Below are 23339 nucleotides of genomic sequence, written 5' to 3' on the forward strand. Positions count from 1 at the left end.
ATTACACCGTGCTGGAAACGTGGTCTGCACAGAGTAAACTATTCCACCGTGCTGGAAACGTGGTCTGTACAAGTAAACTATTCCACCGCGCTGGAAACGTGGTCTGTACAGAGTAAACTATTCCACCCCGCTGGAAACGTGGTCTGTAGAGAGTAAACTATTCCACCGCACTGGAAACGTGGTCTGTACAGAGTAAACTATTCCACCGCACTGGAAACGTGGTCTGTACAGAGTAAACTATTCCACCGTGCTGGAAACGTGGTCTGTACAGAGTAAACTATTCCACCATGCTGGAAACGTGGTCTGTATGGTGTAAACTATTCCACCGCGCTGGAAACGTGGTCTGTACAGAGTAAACTATTCCACCGTGCTGGAAACGTGGTCTGTACAGAGTAAACTATTCCACTGCGCTGGAAACGTGGTCTGTACAGAGTAAACTATTCCACCGCGCTGGAAACGTGGTCTGTATGGTGTAAACTATTCCACCGTGCTGGAAACGTGGTCTGTACAGAGTAAACTATTCCACCGCGCTGGAAACGTGGTCTGTACAGAGTAAACTATTCCACCGCGCTGGAAACGTGGTCTGTACAGAGTAAACTATTCCACCGCGCTGGAAACGTGGTTTGTACAGAGTAAACTATTCCACCGCGCTGGAAACGTGGTCTGTACAGCGTAAACTATTCCACCGTGCTGGAAACGTGGTCTGTACAGAGTAAACTATTCCACCGTGCTGGAAACGTGGTCTGTACAGAGTAAACTATTCCACTGTGCTGGAAACGTGGTCTGTACAGAGTAAACTATTCCACTGTGCTGGAAACGTGGTCTGTACAGAGTAAACTATTCCACCGTGCTGGAAATGTGGTCTGTACAGAGTAAAGTTTTCCACGGCGCTGGAAACGTGGTCTGTACAGAGTAAACTATTCCACCGCGCTGGAAACGTGGTCTGTATGGTGTAAACTATTCCACCGCGCTGGAAACGTGGTCTGTACAGAGTAAACTATTCCACCGCGCTGGAAACGTGGTCTGTACAGAGTAAACTATTCCACCGCGCTGGAAATGTGGTCTGTACAGAGTAAACTATTCCACCGTGCTGGAAACGTGGTCTGTACAGAGTAAACTATTCCACCGCGCTGGAAACGTGGTCTGTACAGAGTAAACTATTCCACTGCGCTGGAAATGTGGTCTGTACAGAGTAAACTATTCCACCGCGCTGGAAACGTGGTCTGTACAGAGTAAACTATTCCACCGCGCTGGAAACGTGGTCTGTACAGAGTAAACTATTCCACCGTGCTGGAAACGTGGTCTGTACAGAGTAAACTATTCCACCGTGCTAGAAACGTGGTCTGTACAGAGTAAACTATTCCACCGCGCTGGAAACGTGGTCTGTACAGAATAAACTATTCCACTGAGCTGGAAACGTGGTCTGTACAGAGTAAACTATTCCACCGCGCTGGAAACGTGGTCTGTACAGAGTAAACTATTCCACCGCGCTGGAAACGTGGTCTGTACAGAGTAAACTATTCCACCGCGCTGGAAATGTGGTCTGTACAGAGTAAACTATTCCACCGTGCTGGAAACGTGGTCTGTATGGTGTAAACTATTCCACCGCGCTGGAAACGTTGTCTGTACAGAGTAAACTATTCCACCGTGCTGGAAACGTGGTCTGTACAGAGTAAACTATTCCACCGTGCTGGAAACGTGGTCTGTACAGAGTAAACTATTCCACCGTGCTGGAAACGTGGTCTGTACAGAGTAAACTATTCCACCGCGCTGGAAACGTGGTCTGTACAGAGTAAACTATTCCACCGCGCTGGAAACGTGGTCTGTACAGAGTAAACTATTCCACCTCGCTGGAAATGTGGTCTGTACAGAGTAAACTATTCCACCGCGCTGGAAACGTGGTCTGTACAGAGTAAACTATTCCACCGCGCTGGAAACGTGGTCTGTACAGAGTAAACTATTCCACCGCGCTGGAAACGTGGTCTGTACAGAGTAAACTATTCCACCGCGCTGGAAATGTGGTCTGTACAGAGTAAACTATTCCACCGCGCTGGAAACGTGGTCTGTACAGAATAAACTATTCCACCGTGCTGGAAACGTGGTCTGTATGGTGTAAACTATTCCACCGTGTTGGAAACGTGGTCTGTACAGAGTAAACTATTCCACCGAGCTGGAAACGTGGTCTGTACAGAGTAAACTATTCCACCGCGCTGGAAACGTGGTCTGTACAGAGTAAGCTATTCCGCCGCGCTGGAAACGTGGTCTGTACAGAGTAAACTATTCCACCGCGCTGGAAACGTGGTCTGTACAGAGTAAACTATTCCACCGCGCTGGAAATGTGGTCTGTACAGAGTAAACTATTCCACCGTGCTGGAAACGTGGTCTGTATGGTGTAAACTATTCCACCGTGCTGGAAACGTGGTCTGTTCAGAGTAAACTATTCCACCGTGCTGGAAACGTGGTCTGTACAGAGTAAACTATTCCACCGCGCTGGAAACGTGGTCTGTACAGAGTAAACTATTCCACCGCGCTGGAAACGTGGTCTGTACAGAGTAAACTATTCCACCGCGCTGGAAACGTGGTCTGTACAGAGTAAACTATTCCACCGCGCTGGAAACGTGGTCTGTACAGAGTAAACTATTCCACCGCGCTGGAAACGTGGTCTGTACAGAGTAAACTATTCCACCGCGCTGGAAACGTGGTCTGTACAGAGTAAACTATTCCACCGCGCTGGAAACGTGGTCTGTACAGAGTAAGCTATTCCACCGTGCTGGAAACGTGGTCTGTACAGAGTAAACTATTCCACCACGCTGGAAATGTGGTCTGTACAGAGTAAACTATTCCACCACGCTGGAAATGTGGTCTGTACAGAGTAAACTATTCCACCGCGCTGGAAACGTGGTCTGTACAGAGTAAACTATTCCACCGCGCTGGAAACGTGGTCTGTACAGAATAAACTATTCCACCGCGCTGGAAACGTGGTCTGTACAGAGTAAACTATTCCACCGCGCTGGAAACGTGGTCTGTACAGAGTAAACTATTCCACCGCGCTGGAAACGTGGTCTGTACAGAATAAACTATTCCACCGCGCTGGAAACGTGGTCTGTACAGAGTAAACTATTCCACCGCGCTGGAAACGTGGTCTGTACAGAGTAAACTATTCCACCGCGCTGGAAACGTGGTCTGTACAGAGTAAACTATTCCACCGCGCTGGAAACGTGGTCTGTAAGAGTAAACTATTCCACCGCGCTGGAAACGTGGTCTGTACAGAGTAAACTATTCCACCGCGCTGGAAACGTGGTCTGTACAGAGTAAACTATTCCACCGCGCTGGAAACGTGGTCTGTACAGAGTAAACTATTCCACCGCGCTGGAAACGTGGTCTGTACAGAGTAAACTATTCCACCGCGCTGGAAACGTGGTCTGTACAGAGTAAACTATTCCACCGCGCTGGAAACGTGGTCTGTACAGAGTAAACTATTCCACCGCGCTGGAAACGTGGTCTGTACAGAGTAAACTATTCCACCGCGCTGGAAACGTGGTCTGTACAGAGTAAACTATTCCACCGCGCTGGAAACGTGGTCTGTACAGAGTAAACTATTCCACCGCGCTGGAAACGTGGTCTGTACAGAGTAAACTATTCCACCGCGCTGGAAACGTGGTCTGTACAGAGTAAACTATTCCACCGAGCTGGAAACGTGGTCTGTACAGAGTAAACTATTCCACCAGCGCTGGAAACGTGGTCTGTACAGAGTAAACTATTCCACCCGGCTGGAAACGTGGTCTGTACAGAGTAAACTATTCCACCGCGCTGGAAACGTGGTCTGTACAGAGTAAACTATTCCACCGCGCTGGAAACGTGGTCTGTACAGAGTAAACTATTCCACCGCGCTGGAAACGTGGTCTGTACAGAGTAAACTATTCCTCCGCGCTGGAAACGTGGTCTGTACTGAGTAAACTATTCCACCGCGCTGGAAACGTGGTCTGTACAGAGTAAACTATTCCACCGCGCTGGAAACGTGGTCTGTACAGAGTAAACTATTCCACCGCGCTGGAAACGTGGTCTGTACAGAGTAAACTATTCCACCGTGCTGGAAACGTGGTCTGTACAGAGTAAACTATTCCACCGCGCTGGAACGTGGTCTGTACAGGTGTAAAAACTATTCCACCGCGCTGGAAACGTGGTCTGTACAGAGTAAACCTATTCACCGCGCTGGAAACGTGGTCTGTACAGAGTAAACTATTCACCGCGCTGGAAACGTGGTCTGTACAGAGTAAACTATTCCACCGGCTGGAAACGTGGTCTGTACAGAGTAAAACTATTCCCACCGCGCTGGACACGTGGTGCTGTACAGAGTAAACTATTCCACCGCTGCTGGAAACGTTGGTCTGTACAGAGTAAACTAATTCCACCGCGCTGAAACGTGGTCTGTACAGAGTAAACTATTCCACCGCGCTGGGAACGTGGTCTCTGTACCGCAGTAAACTATTCCACCGTGCTGGAAACGTGGTCTGTACAGAGTAAACTATTCCACCGTGCTGGAAACGTGGTCTGTACAGAGTAAACTATTCCCACCGTGCTGGAAACGTGGTCTGTACAGAGTAAACTATTCCACCGCGCTGGAAACGTGGTCTGTACAGAGTAAACTATTCCACCGCGCTGGAAACGTGGTCTGTATGGTGTAAACTATTCCACCGTGCTGGAAACGTGGTCTGTACAGAGTAAACTATTCCACCGTGCTGGAAACGTGGTCTGTACAGAGTAAACTATTCCACCGCGCTGGAAACGTGGTCTGTACAGAGTAAACTATTCCACCGCGCTGGAAACGTGGTCTGTACAGAGTAAACTATTCCACCGCGCTGGAAACGTGGTCTGTACAGAGTAAACTATTCCACCGAGCTGGAAACGTGGTCTGTACAGAGTAAACTATTCCACCGCGCTGGAAACGTGGTCTGTACAGAGTAAACTATTCCACCGCGCTGGAAACGTGGTCTGTACAGAGTAAACTATTCCACCGCGCTGGAAACGTGGTCTGTACAGAGTAAACTATTCCACCGAGCTGGAAACGTTGGTCTGTACAGAGTAAACTATTCCACCGCGCTGGAAACGTGGTCTGTACAGAGTAAACTATTCCACCTCGCTGGAAACGTGGTCTGTACAGAGTAAACTATTCCACCGCGCTGGAAACGTGGTCTGTACAGAGTAAACTATTCCACCGCGCTGGAAACGTGGTCTGTACAGAGTAAAACTATTCCACCGCGCTGGAAACGTGGTCTGTACAGAGTAAACTATTCCACCGCGCTGGAAACGTGGTCTGTACAGAATAAACTATTCCACCGCGCTGGAAACGTGGTCTGTACAGAGTAAACTATTCCACCGCGCTGGAAACGTGGTCTGTACAGAGTAAACTATTCCACCGAGCTGGAAAAGTGGTCTGTACAGAGTAAACTATTCCACCGCGCTGGAAACGTGGTCTGTACAGAGTAAACCTATTCCACCGCGCTGGAAACGTGGTCTGTACAGAGTAAACTATTCCACCGCGCTGGAAACGTGGTCTGTACAGAGTAAACTATTCCACCGCGCTGGAAACGTGGTCTGTACAGAGTAAACTATTCCACCGCGCTGGAAACGTGGTCTGTACAGAGTAAACTATTCCACCGCGCTGGAAACGTGGTCTGTACAGAGTAAACTATTCCACCGCTGCTGGAAACGTGGTCTGTACAGAGTAAACTATTCCACCGCGCTGGAAACGTGGTCTGTACAGAGTAAACTATTCCACCGCGCTGGAAACGTGGTCTGTACAGAGTAAACTATTCCACCGCGCTGGAAACGTGGTCTGTACAGAGTAAACTATTCCACCGCGCTGGAAACGTGGTCTGTACAGAGTAAACTATTCCACCGCGCTGGAAACGTGGTCTGTACAGAGTAAAACTATTCCACCGCGCTGGAAACGTGGTCTGTACTGGTGTAAACTATTCCACCGCGCTGGAAACGTGGTCTGTACAGAGTAAACTATTCCACCGCGCTGGAAACGTGGTCTGTACAGAGTAAACTATTCCACCGCGCTGGAAACGTGGTCTGTACAGAGTAAACTATTCCACCGCGCTGGAAACGTGGTCTGTACAGAGTAAACTATTCCACCGTGCTGGAAACGTGGTCTGTACAGAGTAAACTATTCCACCGCGCTGGAAACGTGGTCTGTACAGAGTAAACTATTCCACCGCGCTGGAAACGTGGTATGTACAGAGTAAACTATTCCACCGCGCTGGAAACGTGGTCTGTACAGAGTAAACTATTCCACCGCGCTGGAAACGTGGTCTGTATGGTGTAAACTATTCCACCGTGCTGGAAACGTGGTCTGTACAGAGTAAACTATTCCACCGCGCTGGAAACGTGGTCTGTACAGAGTAAACTATTCCACCGCGCTGGAAACGTGGTCTGTACAGAGTAAACTATTCCACCGCGCTGGAAACGTGGTCTGTACAGAGTAAACTATTCCACCGCGCTGGAAACGTGGTCTGTACAGAGTAAACTATTCCACCGCGCTGGAAACGTGGTCTGTACAGAGTAAACTATTCCACCGCGCTGGAAACGTGGTCTGTACAGAGTAAACTATTCCACCGCGCTGGAAACGTGGTCTGTACAGTGTAAACTATTCCACCGCGCTGGAAACGTGGTCTGTACAGAGTAAACTATTCCACCGCGCTGGAAACGTGGTCTGTACAGAGTAAACTATTCCACCGCGCTGGAAACGTGGTCTGTACAGAGTAAACTATTCCACCGCGCTGGAAACGTGGTCTGTACAGAGTAAACTATTCCACCGCGCTGGAAACGTGGTCTGTACAGAGTAAACTATTCCACCGCGCTGGAAACGTGGTCTGTACAGAGTAAACTATTCCACCGCGCTGGAAACGTGGTCTGTACAGAGTAAACTATTCCACCGCGCTGGAAACGTGGTCTGTACAGAGTAAACTATTCCACCGCGCTGGAAACGTGGTCTGTACAGAGTAAACTATTCCACCGCGCTGGAAACGTGGTCTGTACAGAGTAAACTATTCCACCGCGCTGGAAACGTGGTCTGTACAGAGTAAACTATTCCACCGCGCTGGAAACGTGGTCTGTACAGAGTAAACTATTCCACCGCGCTGGAAACGTGGTCTGTACAGAGTAAACTATTCCACCACGCTGGAAATGTGGTCTGTACAGAGTAAACTATTCCACCGCGCTGGAAACGTGGTCTGTACAGAGTAAACTATTCCACCGTGCTGGAAACGTGGTCTGTACAGAGTAAACTATTCCACCGTGCTGGAAACGTGGTCTGTACAGAGTAAACTATTCCACCGTGCTGGAAACGTGGTCTGTACAGAGTAAACTATTCCACCGCGCTGGAAACGTGGTCTGTACAGAGTAAACTATTCCACGCTGCTGGAAACGTGGTCTGTACAGAGTAAACTATTCCACCGCGCTGGAAACGTGGTCTGTACAGAGTAAACTTTCCACCGCGCTGGAAACGTGGTCTGTACAGAGTAAACTATTCCACCGCGCTGGAAACGTGGTCTGTACTGGTGTAAACTATTCCACCGCGCTGGAAACGTGGTCTGTACAGAGTAAACTATTCCACCGCGCTGGAAACGTGGTCTGTACAGAGTAAACTATTCCACCGCGCTGGAAACGTGGTCTGTACAGAGTAAACTATTCCACCGTGCTGGAAACGTGGTCTGTACAGAGTAAACTATTCCACCGTGCTGGAAACGTGGTCTGTACAGAGTAAACTATTCCACCGCGCTGGAAACGTGGTCTGTACAGAGTAAACTATTCCACCGCGCTGGAAATCGTGGTCTGTACAGAGTAAACTATTCCACCGCGCTGGAAACGTGGTCTGTACAGAGTAAACTATTCCACCGCGCTGGAAACGTGGTCTGTACAGAGTAAACTATTCCACCGTGCTGGAAACGTGGTCTGTACAGAGTAAACTATTCCACCGCGCTGGAAACGTGGTCTGTACAGAGTAAACTATTCCACCGCGCTGGAAACGTGGTCTGTACAGAGTAAACTATTCCACCGCGCTGGAAACGTGGTCTGTACAGAGTAAACTATTCCACCGCGCTGGAAACGTGGTCTGTACAGAGTAAACTATTCCACCGCGCTGGAAACGTGGTCTGTACAGAGTAAACTATTCCACCGCGCTGGAAATGTGGTCTGTACAGAGTAAACTATTCCACCGTGCTGGAAACGTGGTCTGTATGGTGTAAACTATTCCACCGCGCTGGAAACGTGGTCTGTACAGAGTAAACTATTCCACCGTGCTGGAAACGTGGTCTGTACAGAGTAAACTATTCCACCGTGCTGGAAACGTGGTCTGTACAGAGTAAACTATTCCACCGCGCTGGAAACGTGGTCTGTACAGAGTAAACTATTCCACCGCGCTGGAAACGTGGTCTGTACAGAGTAAACTATTCCACCGTGCTGGAAACGTGGTCTGTACAGAGTAAACTATTCCACCGCGCTGGAAACGTGGTCTGTACAGAGTAAACTATTCCACCGCGCTGGAAACGTGGTCTGTACAGAGTAAACTATTCCACCGCGCTGGAAACGTGGTCTGTACAGAGTAAACTATTCCACCGCGCTGGAAACGTGGTCTGTACAGAGTAAACTATTCCACCGCGCTGGAAACGTGGTCTGTACAGAGTAAACTATTCCACCGCGCTGGAAACGTGGTCTGTACAGAGTAAACTATTCCACCGCGCTGGAAACGTGGTCTGTACAGAGTAAACTATTCCACCGCGCTGGAAACGTGGTCTGTACAGAGTAAACTATTCCACCGCGCTGGAAACGTGGTCTGTACAGAATAAACTATTCCACCGTGCTGGAAACGTGGTCTGTATGGTGTAAACTATTCCACCGTGCTGGAAACGTGGTCTGTACAGAGTAAACTATTCCACCGAGCTGGAAACGTGGTCTGTACAGAGTAAACTATTCCACCGCGCTGGAAACGTGGTCTGTACAGAGTAAACTATTCCACCGGCTGGAAACGTGGTCTGTACAGAGTAAACTATTCCACCGCGCTGGAAACGTGGTCTGTACAGAGTAAACTATTCCACCGCGCTGGAAATGTGGTCTGTACAGAGTAAACTATTCCACCGTGCTGGAAACGTGGTCTGTATGGTGTAAACTATTCCACCGCGCTGGAAACGTGGTCTGTACAGAGTAAACTATTCCACCGTGCTGGAAACGTGGTCTGTACAGAGTAAACTATTCCACCGCGCTGGAAACGTGGTCTGTACAGAGTAAACTATTCCACCGCGCTGGAAACGTGGTCTGTACAGAGTAAACTATTCCACCGCGCTGGAAACGTGGTCTGTACAGAGTAAACTATTCCACCGCGCTGGAAACGTGGTCTGTACAGAGTAAACTATTCCACCGCGCTGGAAACGTGGTCTGTACAGAGTAAACTATTCCACCGTGCTGGAAACGTGGTCTGTACAGAGTAAACTATTCCACCGCGCTGGAAACGTGGTCTGTACAGAGTAAACTATTCCACCGTGCTGGAAACGTGGTCTGTACAGAGTAAACTATCCACCGCGCTGGAAACGTGGTCTGTACAGATAAACTATTCCACCGCGCTGGAAACGTGGTCTGTACAGAGTAAACTATTCCACCGTGCCTGGAAACGTGGGTCTGTACAGAGTAAACTATTCCACCCGCGCTGGAAACGTGGTCTGTACAGAGTAAACTATTCACCGTGCTGGGAAACGTGGTCTGTACAGAGTAAACTATTCCACCGCGCTGGAAACGTGGTCTGTACAGAGTAAACTATTCCACCGCGCTGGAAACGTGGTCTGTACAGAGTAAACTATTCCACCCGCTGGAAACGTGGTCTGTACAGAGTAAACTATTCCACCTGCCTGGAAACGTGGTCTGTACAGGATTAAACTATTTCCACCGAGCTGGAAACGTGGTCTGTACAGAGTAAACTATTCCACCGTGCTGGAAACGTGGTCTGTACAGAGTAAACTATTCCACCGCGCTGGAAACGTGGTCTGTACAGAGTAAACTATTCCACCGCGCTGGAAACGTGGTCTGTACAGAGTAAACTATTCCACCGCGCTGGAAACGTGGTCTGTACAGAGTAAACTATTCCACCGCGCTGGAAACGTGGTCTGTACAGAGTAAACTATTCCACCGTGCTGGAAACGTGGTCTGTACAGAGTAAACTATTCCACCGCGCTGGAAACGTGGTCTGTACAGAGTAAACTATTCCACCGTGCTGGAAACGTGGTCTGTACAGAGTAAACTATTCCACCGTGCTGGAAACGTGGTCTGTACAGAGTAAACTATTCCACCGCGCTGGAAATGTGGTCTGTACAGAGTAAACTATTCCACCGTGCTGGAAACGTGGTCTGTACAGAGTAAACTATTCCACCGCGCTGGAAACGTGGTCTGTACAGAGTAAACTATTCCACCGCGCTGGAAACGTGGTCTGTACAGGTGTAAACTATTCCACCGCGCTGGAAACGTGGTCTGTACAGAGTAAACTATTCCACCGCGCTGGAAACGTGGTCTGTACAGAGTAAACTATTCCACCGCGCTGGAAACGTGGTCTGTACAGAGTAAACTATTCCACCGCGCTGGAAACGTGGTCTGTACAGAGTAAACTATTCCACCGCGCTGGAAACGTGGTCTGTACAGAGTAAACTATTCCACCGCGCTGGAAACGTGGTCTGTACAGAGTAAACTATTCCACCGTGCTGGAAACGTGGTCTGTACAGAGTAAACTATTCCACCGTGCTGGAAACGTGGTCTGTACAGAGTAAACTATTCCACCCGTGCTGGAAACGTGGTCTGTACAGAGTAAACTATTCCACCGCGCTGGAAACGTGGTCTGTACAGAGTAAAACTATTCCACCGCGCTGGAAACGTGGTCTGTACAGAGTAAACTATTCCACCGCGCTGGAAACGTGGTCTGTACAGAGTAAACTATTCCACCCGCGCTGGAAACGTGGTCTGTACAGTGTAAACTATTCCACCGCGCTGGAAACGTGGTCTGTACAGAGTAAACTATTCCACCGCGCTGGAAACGTGGTCTGTACAGAGTAAACTATTCCACCCGCGCTGGAAACGTGGTCTGTACAGAGTAAACTATTCCACCGTGCTGGAAACGTGGTCTGTACAGAGTAAACTATTCCACGCGCTGGAAACGTGGTCTGTACAGAGTAAACTATTCCACCGCGCTGGAAACGTGGTCTGTACAGAGTAAACTATTCCACCCGCGCTGGAAACGTGGTCTGTATGGTGTAAAACTATTCCACCGCGCTGGAAACGTGGTCTGTACAGAGTAAACTATTCCACCGCGCTGGAAACGTGGTCTGTACAGAGTAAACTATTCCACCGCGCTGGAAATGTGGTCTGTACAGAGTAAACTATTCCACCGCGCTGGAAACGTGGTCTGTACAGAGTAAACTATTCCACCGCGCTGGAAACGTGGTCTGTACAGAGTAAACTATTCCACCGCGCTGGAAACGTGGTCTGTACAGAGTAAACTATTCCACCGCGCTGGAAACGTGGTCTGTACAGAGTAAACTATTCCACCGCGCTGGAAACGTGGTCTGTACAGAGTAAACTATTCCACCGCGCTGGAACGTGGTCTGTACAGAGTAAACTATTCCACCGCGCTGGAAACGTGGTCTGTACAGAGTAAACTATTCCACCGCGCTGGAAACGTGGTCTGTACAGAGTAAACTATTCCACCGCGCTGGAAACGTGGTCTGTACAGAGTAAACTATTCCACCGCGCTGGAAACGTGGTCTGTACAGAGTAAACTATTCCACCGCGCTGGAAACGTGGTCTGTACAGAGTAAACTATTCCACCGCGCTGGAAACGTGGTCTGTACAGAGTAAACTATTCCACCGCGCTGGAAACGTGGTCTGTACAGAGTAAACTATTCCACCGTGCTGGAAACGTGGTCTGTACAGAGTAAACTATTCCACCGCGCTGGAAACGTGGTCTGTACTGAGTAAACTATTCCACCGCGCTGGAAACGTGGTCTGTACAGAGTAAACTATTCCACCGTGCTGGAAACGTGGTCTGTACAGAGTAAACTATTCCACCGCGCTGGAAACGTGGTCTGTACAGAGTAAACTATTCCACCGCGCTGGAAACGTGGTCTGTACAGAGTAAACTATTCCACCGCGCTGGAAACGTGGTCTGTACAGAGTAAACTATTCCACCGTGCTGGAAACGTGGTCTGTACAGAGTAAACTATTCCACCGCGCTGGAAACGTGGTCTGTACAGAGTAAACTATTCCACCGCGCTGGAAACGTGGTCTGTACAGAGTAAACTATTCCACCGTGCTGGAAAGGTGGTCTGTACAGAGTAAACTTATTCCACCGGCGCTGGAAACGTGGTCCTGTACGGAAGGTAAACTATTCCACCGCGCTGGAAACGTGGTCTGTACAGAGTAAACTATTCCACCGCGCTGGAAACGTGGTCTGTACAGAGTAAACTATTCCACCGCGCTGGAAACGTGGTCTGTACAGAGTAAAACTATTCCACCGCGCTGGAAACGTGGTCTGTACAGAGTAAACTATTCCACCGTGCTGGAAACGTGGTCTGTACAGAGTAAACTATTCCACCGCGCTGGAAACGTGGTCTGTACAGAGTAACTATTCCACGCGCTGGAAACGTGGTCTGTACAGAGTAAACTATTCCACCGCGCTGGAAACGTGGTCTGTACAGAGTAAACTATTCCACCGCGCTGGAAACGTGGTCTGTACAGAGTAAACTATTCCACCGTGCTGGAAACGTGGTCTGTACAGAGTAAACTATTCCACCGCGCTGGAAACGTGGTCTGTACAGAGTAAACTATTCCACCGCGCTGGAAACGTGGTCTGTACAGAGTAAACTATTCCACCGCGCTGGAAACGTGGTCTGTACAGAGTAAACTATTCCACCGCGCTGGAAACGTGGTCTGTACAGAGTAAACTATTCCACCGCGCTGGAAACGTGGTCTGTACAGAGTAAACTATTCCACCGCGCTGGAAACGTGGTCTGTACAGAGTAAACTATTCCACCCGAGCTGGAAACGTGGTCTGTACAGAGTAAACTATTCCACCGCGCTGGAAACGTGGTCTGTACAGAGTAAACTATTCCACCGTGCTGGAAACGTGGTCTGTACAGGAGTAAACTATTCCACCGTGCTTGGAAACGTGGTCTGTACAGAGTAACTATTCCCCGCGCTGGAAACGTGTCTGTACAGAGTAAACTATTCCACCGCGCTGGAAACGTGGTCTGTACAGAGTAAACTATTCCACCGTGCTGGAAACTGGTCTGTACAGAGTAAACTATTCCACCGCGCTGGAAACGTGGTCTGTACAGAGTAAACTATTCCACCGCGCTGGAAACGTGGTCTGTACAGAGTAAACTATTCCACCGCGCTGGAAATGTGGTCTGTACAGAGTAAACTATTCCACCGCGCTGGAAACGTGGTCTGTACAGAATAAACTATTCCACCGTGCTGGAAACGTGGTCTGTATGGTGTAAACTATTCCACCGTGTTGGAAACGTGGTCTGTACAGAGTAAACTATTCCACCGAGCTGGAAACGTGGTCTGTACAGAGTAAACTATTCCACCGCGCTGGAAACGTGGTCTGTACAGAGTAAGCTATTCCACCGCGCTGGAAACGTGGTCTGTACAGAGTAAACTATTCCACCGCGCTGGAAACGTGGTCTGTACAGAGTAAACTATTCCACCGCGCTGGAAATGTGGTCTGTACAGAGTAAACTATTCCACCGTGCTGGAAACGTGGTCTGTATGGTGTAAACTATTCCACCGTGCTGGAAACGTGGTCTGTGCAGAGTAAACTATTCCACCGTGCTGGAAACGTGGTCTGTATGGTGTAAACTATTCCACCGCGCTGGAAACGTGGTCTGTACAGAGTAAACTATTCCACCGCGCTGGAAACGTGGTCTGTATGGTGTAAACTATTCCACCGCGCTGGAAACGTGGTCTGTACAGAGTAAACTATTCCACCGCGCTGGAAACGTGGTCTGTACAGAGTAAACTATTCCACCTCGCTGGAAATGTGGTCTGTACAGAGTAAACTATTCCACCGTGCTGGAAACGTGGTCTGTACAGAGTAAACTATTCCACCGCGCTGGAAACGTGATCTGTACAGAGTAAACTATTCCACCGTGCTGGAAACGTGGTCTGTACAGAGTAAACTATTCCACCGCGCTGGAAACGTGGTCTGTATGGTGTAAACTATTCCACCGCGCTGGAAACGTGGTCTGTATGGTGTAAACTATTCCACCTTGCTGGAAACGTGGTCTGTATGGTGTAAACTATTCCACCGCGCTGGAAACGTGGTCTGTACAGAGTAAACTATTCCACCGCGCTGGAAACGTGGTCTGTACAGAGTAAACTATTCCACCGCGCTGGAAACGTGGTCTGTACAGAGTAAACTATTCCACCGCGCTGGAAACGTGGTCTGTACAGAATAAACTATTCCACCGCGCTGGAAACGTGGTCTGTACAGAGTAAACTATTCCACCGCGCTGGAAATGTGGTCTGTACAGAATAAACTATTCCACCGAGCTGGAAACGTGGTCTGTACAGAGTAAACTATTCCACCGTGCTGGAAACGTGGTCTGTACAGAGTAAACTATTCCACTGTGCTGGAAACGTGGTCTGTATGGTGTAAACTATTCCACCGTGCTGGAAACGTGGTCTGTATGGTGTAAACTATTCCACCGCGCTGGAAACGTGGTCTGTACAGAATAAACTATTCCACCGTGCTGGAAACGTGGTCTGTATGGTGTAAACTATTCCACCGTGCTGGAAACGTGGTCTGTACAGAGTAGACTATTCCACCGTGCTGGAAACGTGGTCTGTACAGAGTAAACTATTTCACCGCGCTGGAAACGTGGTCTGTATGGTGTAAACTATTCCACCGCGCTGGAAACATGGTCTGTACAGAGTAAACTATTCCACCGCGCTGGAAACGTGGTCTGTGCAGAGTAAACTATTCCACCGCGCTGGAAACGTGGTCTGTACAGAGTAAACTATTCCACCTCGCTGGAAACGTGGTCTGTACAGAGTAAACTATTCCACCGCGCTGGAAACCTGGTCTGTACAGAGTAAACTATTCCACCACGCTGGAAACGTGGTCTGTACAGAGTAAACTATTCCACCGCGCTGGAAACGTGGTCTGTACAGAGTAAACTATTCCACCGCGCTGGAAACGTGGTCTGTACAGAATAAACTATTCCACCGTGCTGGAAACGTGGTCTGTATGGTGTAAACTATTCCACCGTGCTGGAAACGTGGTCTGTATGGTGTAAACTATTCCACCGCGCTGGAAACGTGGTCTGTACAGAATAAACTATTCCACCGTGCTGCAAACGTGGTCTGTACAGAGTAAACTATTCCACCGCGCTGGAAACGTGGTCTGTATGGTGTAAACTATTCCACCGTGCTGGAAACGTGGTTTGTACAGTGTAAGCTATTTCACCGCGCTGGAAACGTGGTCTGTACAGAGTAAACTATTCCACCGTGCTGGAAATGTGGTCTGTACAGAGTAAACTATTACACCGTGCTGGAAACGTGGTCTGTACAGAATAAACTATTCCACCGCGCTGGAAACGTGGTCTGTACAGAATAAACTATTCCACCGTGCTGGAAACGTGGTCTGTACAGAGTAAACTATTCCACCGCGCTGGAAATGTGGTCTGTACAGAGTAAATTATTCCACCGCGCTGGAAACGTGGTCTGTACAGAGTAAACTATTCCACCGCGCTGGAAACGTGGTCTGTACAGAGTAAACTATTCCACCGTGCTGGAAACGTGGTCTGTACAGAATAAACTATTCCACCGCGCTGGAAACGTGGTCTGTATGGTGTAAACTATTCCACCGTGCTGGAAACGTGGTCTGTATGGTGTAAACTATTCCACCGCGCTGGATACGTGGTCTGTACAGAGTAAACTATTCCACCGTGCTGGAAACGTGGTCTGTATGGTGTAAACTATTCCACCGCGCTGGAAACGTGGTCTGTACAGAGTAAACTATTCCACCGCGCTGGAAACGTGGTCTGTACAGAGTAAACTATTCCACCGCGCTTTAAACGTGGTCTGTACAGAATAAACTATTCCACCGCGCTGGAAACGTGGTCTCTACAGAATAAACTATTCCACCGCGCTGGAAACGTGGTCTGTCCAGAATAAACTATTCCACCGCGCTGGAAACGTGGTCTGTACAGAATAAACTATTCCACCGCGCTGGAAACGTGGTCTGTACAGAATAAACTATTCCACCGCGCTGGAAACGTGGTCTGTACAGAATAAACTATTCCACCGCGCTGGAAACGTGGTCTGTACAGAATAAACTATTCCACCGTGCTGGAAACGTGGTCTGTATGGTGTAAACTATTCCACCGCGCTGGAAACGTGGTCTGTACGGTGTAAACTATTCCACCGCGCTGGAAACGTGGTCTGTACAGAGTAAACTATTCCACCGCGCTGGAAACGTGGTCTGTACAGAGTAAACTATTCCACCGCGCTGGAAACGTGGTCTGTACAGAGTAAACTATTCCACCGTGCTGGAAACGTGGTCTGTACAGAGTAAACTATTCCACCGCGCTGGAAACGTGGTCTGTACAGAATAAACTATTCCACCGCGCTGGAAACGTGACTGACATGGAAGTATCTTCTTTTTGAGGAATATTATAAGGGGAAGCACCTCTAAGTTCCCCCCTGAGATGTGTACTCCATACCATTGGCTTTCATCAGTGACATTCTGAATTGCTTTTAATTTGTCACCTGACATGACAGTGATTTGAAACATAGAGAAAATGCTCATGTGCATTCATCCTGATGGATAGCCATGTATTTCCCACATGGAAAGATGTCAGTGAGTAATTATTCACAAAAGATGTTGGAAATCTGGAACACACTTCCCCAAAAGCTGTTGATGGTGAAGGTCAATGTAAGTTTCAAAACTGAGATAGGTCGATTTTTGTTAGGCAAAATTAGTAAGGCATGGCGCACCAAGTTGGAGTTGAGATACAGATCAGCTCTGGTCTAATCTTACAATGCAGAACAGGCTCGAGGGAATGAATGGCCACCTCATGTTCCTGTTCTCATCTGGATGCGAAGTATCTGGCTTGGTTTCTGTTTTGTAGGCTGGCAATTTCTGTTGAACAGGTGGCTTTTAGTCGGTTTCAGAAATCTCACCCCTCAGACCTAGACTGTTATAGTACGCACAAGTTCCAGTGTTTTGTCCTTCCCAGTTATTGTCCTTAACATACTCAATGATGCCGTTAGGACTGGAAACATTCCAGTTTTTGCAAATTCTTGAATAAATTATTGGAGCAATATAGACTAATAGAATTATGTCACTCGGTGTGCAAGCTGAATTTACTGTAATTTTAAACTGATTCATTTGTAATTAAATCAATAAAGTTGCATTGTTTAAAGTTTCCACAGTCTTGCTTTTTGGAGAGGCTGCAATGTGACACAACACAGTGACCTTCAGTATAAATTTCAAGCAGTGGAGTTGTTTCACAACTCCTCATGTGGATAATATTGTTTTTGAAAGTTTCTCCTGTGTATTGGATAAAAACAAAATGGTTTTGACAAAGCTAAATCTGTTTTTGGCCCCAAACCATATTTTATGCTAATTATGGGACAAAAATTCACTGTCTCCCTTTTCCCATAGTGGGAATCAGTCATGCAGTGCCGACAGCAAACTAAAGCACAATGATACAGACCCGTGCTGGGGATCAGTTAGACGCATCGATGCCTACAGGATCTTTCTGGTGAGTGAGCAAACTACGACACTAGCAGCAACTTTTAAATCAAACAAGTGATCTCTCAGATTTCATCCCGTGCCTCTTGTCACATTAACTCTTTAACGACAACAGTAACGCTTACGCCAAAGCTGAAAACATCTGGATAACAGCTGATAGCATAAGAGCAGCAGGGCTAGAATAGTGGTTAGTGGGAAGGGCTTTGGTGAAATGCTGGGAATGAGAAAAATGTAACTGGGAATGTAAAACGGGGGAATGGGGAAGAAATGGGGTGTTGGTGGTGGGGTGTTGGTGGTGGAGAAATGGTGAGGATGAAGGGGGAAATTGAGAAGCTGAGCGTTTACCAGAACATCACAAACATTGTGGTTTATAGGGGGAAAGCAGCATTTCAGGAGTAAAACAGCTGGGAATCCGGGAGTAAAATAAATTGGAATTTAAAGGGGGAAGGAAAGAACAGATGTGTGTGTGGAATAGAGAGAATGACTAAATACTGAAGGTGACTCAGGAAATGGCAACATGTTGGGAAAATGGCTATTTGATGAAAGAAGGGAATGAGAGCAAAATATAAGGATTGTCAAAGAAAATAATGAGGGAAAAGCAATAAATTCAATTAAGGAATGCAAGGAGAGAAACAGGATTATGAAGGAAATTGAGAATGTAATTCAGAAAAATAGTGTTGGAAAAATGGAATGATCTGAAAGACCGGAGAATAAGGGCAAAATAAGTAATGGAGGGAACTGGGATTCTGATGAAAAATATAGAATGTGGAAATGGGGAATTTTCGGAAGACAAGAAAATAAAATAGTGCATCGGGAAAATCAACAGACAGTGTTAGGAAAAACAGGAAATCGGATGAACAATGCAGCAAACATGTGGCAAAGATAAGTATGCTGGAGAAAGCAACAGGGGGAAATGAGAATTTTCATTATTTGGTTTTAGGACCTGGGTGCAATGGCCCCATTTGATGCCCATTGTAAGATGCCCTAAGAAGTTGGCTCTGGACCTTTGCCCAGAATCAGTTATGATCCTTGTGCTGATGGTGCTCAGGATGGAATTCCAGGATATTGAAACAGCACCAATGTAGAAATGACCACATTTGTCTCAGTTCAGATAGTGTGTGACTTAAAGGGAAATGTGGAGTTGATGACGTTTGCATGAAATTGCTGCTCGTTTTTTGGGCTGGGAAGTGGATCGAGATGAAATGAGGTTTCGGCTTTGATAAGTGCTGCTTCTACCATTTACCTCTTCACAATGCTGCATCTCACCAGCATTTCCTGCTCCTGTATACTTAATGTTTTCTGTATTTTTCACTTCCTGAGTGAAGTTCATCTCATTTCCTTGTGCATCTAAAGATTGGATCATAGTGTAAAACTGGAGCTGGTCATTCCTCTATTGCATCAGGTCATTGGCTGATCAGTAACTTAACTCTCATTAACTCATCTTTACTCCAAATGCCTCGATACCCTTAACTCTATATAAAAAAAAATACTGATCTCCAAATCTTAAATATTTCAACTGAGTATGTTTCCACTTTCCTTTGTGGACAAATTTCTTCCTGAGATCACTAATAAATGGTCTGGCTGTAACTTTAAGATTATGCTCCATGATAGGAAATGGTTTTACTGAATTTACCTTATTGAATTTCTTCATCATTGATTAGATCACCCCTCAAACATCTTAAATCAAGGCAATTGAGACCCAAGTTTAAGCAACCTGTTCTCATAATTCAACCCTTAATGCAATAGTATCCTTTGGTGAATTAGTTTACATCACCTCTTAAGGCCAGTATATCTTTTTCAACGTTCTGTAGCAAACAATTTAATGTGGCAATCTAGGTGGGGTCTGACCAAGGTTCTGGATAACTGAAGCATCATTTACAAAACAACATCACTGAGATAAAGGCCAACATTTGGCAAACCATTTTTTGTACCACACTAATGTCCAAATCCCTATGCTTTTCCACAACTCTTAGTCTCGGCATTAAGAAAATATTCAACTTTGCCTTTCTCAGATCCAAAGAATCTTCATCTTAGATGTCTGTTATAATACTGTTGATTTCTGTGCATTGTCAGCATTGTAGCCTTTGGTTACTAATCAAGGAAATATGATTCAATTATAATGCAGTCATCACGGAGTCTGACATTACGTTAGTGCTCAGTTTCACCATGATGAGAGATTGGTAACTAAAGACTTGCCATTGCATATAGACTTTTGAATGTCAGGAGACTGTAACCATTGTCTTGGAGGCAAGGGTAGTCCAACAAAGGAAAGCAACTGAGTAAACTATCTTTTTAACTAGGGTTTATTTCAAATGAGGAAACTTAGGTGGTACTGAGTGATACAGAATCATAAACCGATTTATAATGACTAGTTTTGCTTTGTTGGAAGCATTTGTATGTAAAAGCAAAATTATTGAAGATGACAAAGTAAGGGAGCTATACCAATCTCACCCAACAGAAACATAACTTGTTCAGAGAGGAAACCAGTTAACTGGTAGGAATGACTGAATGAGTTGAGACTCTTTTTTTCTAGTAAAGAGAAGGCTCGGGTGACTAAATAGAGGTCTTCAAAATTATGAATAGAGTAGATGCAGAGAAATCCCTACTTGGGGAGAAGGAGGAAGGTGGGTGGGTGGGGTGGGGGTGGGGTGGGGGGGGAGGTGGGGGGGGATTTAAGATTTAAGGGGAAACGAGATAAGTGTGCAAGGGAGAAAGGAATGGAAGAATATGCAGTTAGTGTTTGATGAAGCAATGTGGGGAAGAGGCTTATATGAATCAAAACACCGTGGACATGTTGGGCTGATTGCTCTGCCTCAGGGCTGTAAATCTCTATGAAATTGGAATCATAGTGAGACAGCACAGAACACACAGCCTCGTGCTGATTAAATTTAGTGAATTTTTGAGGAGGTAACAGAGTACAGCATTAGATGTAATTTATCTGGATTTTCAAAAGACCTTCGATAAGGTGCCCCATAATAGACTAATGAATAAGGTAAGAGAATGCGAGTCAGGGGACAGGTGGCAGAATGATTGCTAGCCAGCTTCAAGATGAAGCAGAGAGTGGGAGTATATTAGCTAAGTCTGCCTACAGAAATATGATTGAAAAAGGTTTCACTGAAAGGTGCTAAGAATGTGAAGACAACAGTAACCTACCTAAATGAACTGACAGAAAACATGGTGCTAGATTTATCTTTGAAAGCATTTTAGCAACTGCAACTTATTCATTTGCAGGATGTGCATAAGGTCAGTATTTATTACACATTAAGATGGTGGTGGTGGTGGCGATGATGAGCTGTCTTCTTGATAACTGGCTTGCTAGATTATTTCTGAGGGCAATTAAGAGTCCATCACGTCACTGTGGTCTGGAACGACCCATAGGCCAGACTGTTGAGGACATCAGATTTCCATCCTTAAAGGTCATTCGTGAAGCAGATAGGAATTTATGACAAACCAGTAATTACATGGTCATTGTTACTGATGCCAGCTTTTAATTCCAGATTTATTTCATTAACTCCATTTAAATTCCCCAGCTGTCATTGTGGAATTTAAGCTCATGTCTTTGGATCATTAGTCTTGGTCTGTGGATTTCTAGTCCAGTAGCATAACCTCTGGCCTATGGGTCGTTTCTCTACCTGTCCTCTAGCTTTTAGTGATTCTGTTCTTGCTCTCAAATTTTTCTGCTCCTCCATAGTTCCTAATTTCTCACCATTTGGAAATTCTCCAAATTATCTTTATTGGATCATTGGACCTAACACTTACCCACATTTTCCATAGATTTGGCCACTTACAATCTGCCTATGGCCCTTTGTAACTCGCTGCTCCCATAAGCAATACCTGCTGTTCCTACTAATTTAGTGTCATCTGCAAACTTGAATATACAAACTATTTCTTCTTCCAAGTTGTGTGTAAGCCCCAGACCAGTCCCAAGGGAATACCACTTGTCATGTCCTGACGATCAGAGTACATACACTTTGATCCCACTCTCTCCCCTGCCTTCTAACCAATTTCCAACAATGCCCAATTTTGTGTGCACTAATTTTTTTGCTAATTAATTGTGTGGGACCTTATCAATTGCTTTCTGGAAGTCCAACTTCCATAGATAATATTGTAGTAGTGGTTGCCTCAAAAAGAGTTTCACTAGTTTAGTCCAACTAAACTTGCCCTTGATAAACCTTGTTGGCTCTGTTTGATCAGCTCATGTTTGTTCAAATGCTCAGTTAATTTAAGCAGCAATCTAGGATTTTACTTTGTAGAGGTCATGAGTCTCAAGTTGCCTGAGTGATTTTAAGCCCCCAGTTTGCCCAATCTTAGGATCCTGGCCTCCCTGAATTGACCTTTAGTCCAGGACTGCATGTTTCGCTGTACTACCAGGACACGGTGCAAACTGTCAGGCATCCTTTTTCCAAAAGTAGCAGAAACTTGATGGACCTTTCTGGTTTTACTTTTTCCATTCCTCCCTATCATTGTAACTTTCCAAAACTATCTCCTCATGTCGTGGATGACTCGTTGGTCAGGCTTGTTCTCCTGTTTGAGATTTGGTGCTGATATGTGCCAGCATATCACTGCCTGGCCTTGGAATTTTTGTAAGGAAGTATCCCTTAATCATTTCTAATTCTGAATTTTAAATAAGTAATATGGAGGGATGTCTCTTCAGTCATTCTGAGATCCTGTCCTGGCACAATGCTTTGAACTCTACATTTAGGTCAACTGAAGCAGGGTGTTTCAATGATGGGAGAAGAGAAGCACTGAACTGAAAGCCCTTGTCTGAAACACAGGAAATCTTGGACTCCATCTATTGTTTGCTGCTGAATGCAAGAAACGGCCAATACAGAACAAAAGGTGATTGTAAACTCAGCTAGTGCTTTTTGAGTCTAATGTGGTAATTGTCAGGAGCCCTTGACACAAGGAACAAGTTTAAGAATGAATGTGCAAATATTGTGACTCCCATCTCGCATTTGGTTATTATTATTATTGATATTATTGAGGTGCCAGATAACAACAGGCTGTCTATTTTGGTGATAAAGTTCTTGTGGCTTTACATACTATCTAATATTGTATCAAGAAGGTCAAGGTGGCTTTTTATGTTTTAAAGGAACAGGGGTCGGGTAGTAAAATTGTTACTGGGTGGAGGGGTCGGGGGGAGGGGTGGTGGTGCGCGCAAAATAGACGGATTCGCTTTTGCTGCCCTTTATGCAACACGTGCAATAATCTGGCCATTGGAACTGAATATCAGATATGGCGTATAATGGGCACCAATGCCATATTCCTCGCTTTGTATTCATGCCAGCATCTAGTTTCACCTCTTGTGCCTGAGTGTTCAGTGTGCACTCCCAAGTTGTCCTGAACTTGATGTTTTCATCACTTGGAGATGATGGAATTGTGATTGCATGGTGATTATGTTTGAGGAAAGCATTTCAGCCCACCTTAATTCATCTTTCCAGAAGTTACCCCCTCCTTTCTAATTGCTGCATCTAATTGGTTCTTAAATGATTTGAACTTGTGTGTCTCCTATTCTAAACACAAATCTATTCCAAGT

At 46.4% G+C, this 23339-nt stretch overlaps 1 protein-coding gene across 2 annotated transcripts in view; it reads left to right on the plus strand.

Moving 5' to 3' along the window:
* tmem104 (transmembrane protein 104) overlaps positions 1 to 23339 on the plus strand; it is a 296624-nt gene that overhangs the window by 117302 nt on the left and 155983 nt on the right. For both annotated transcript variants that reach the window (XM_041217287.1, XM_041217289.1), the window contains exon 8: positions 17714 to 17813. In XM_041217287.1, coding sequence (XP_041073221.1) covers positions 17714 to 17813 — 100 coding nt within the window. The remainder of the gene's footprint in view (positions 1 to 17713; positions 17814 to 23339) is intronic.

The sequence above is a fragment of the Carcharodon carcharias genome, chromosome 22, assembly GCF_017639515.1.
Source record: "Carcharodon carcharias isolate sCarCar2 chromosome 22, sCarCar2.pri, whole genome shotgun sequence".
In the NCBI taxonomy this organism is placed as follows: domain Eukaryota; kingdom Metazoa; phylum Chordata; class Chondrichthyes; order Lamniformes; family Lamnidae; genus Carcharodon; species Carcharodon carcharias.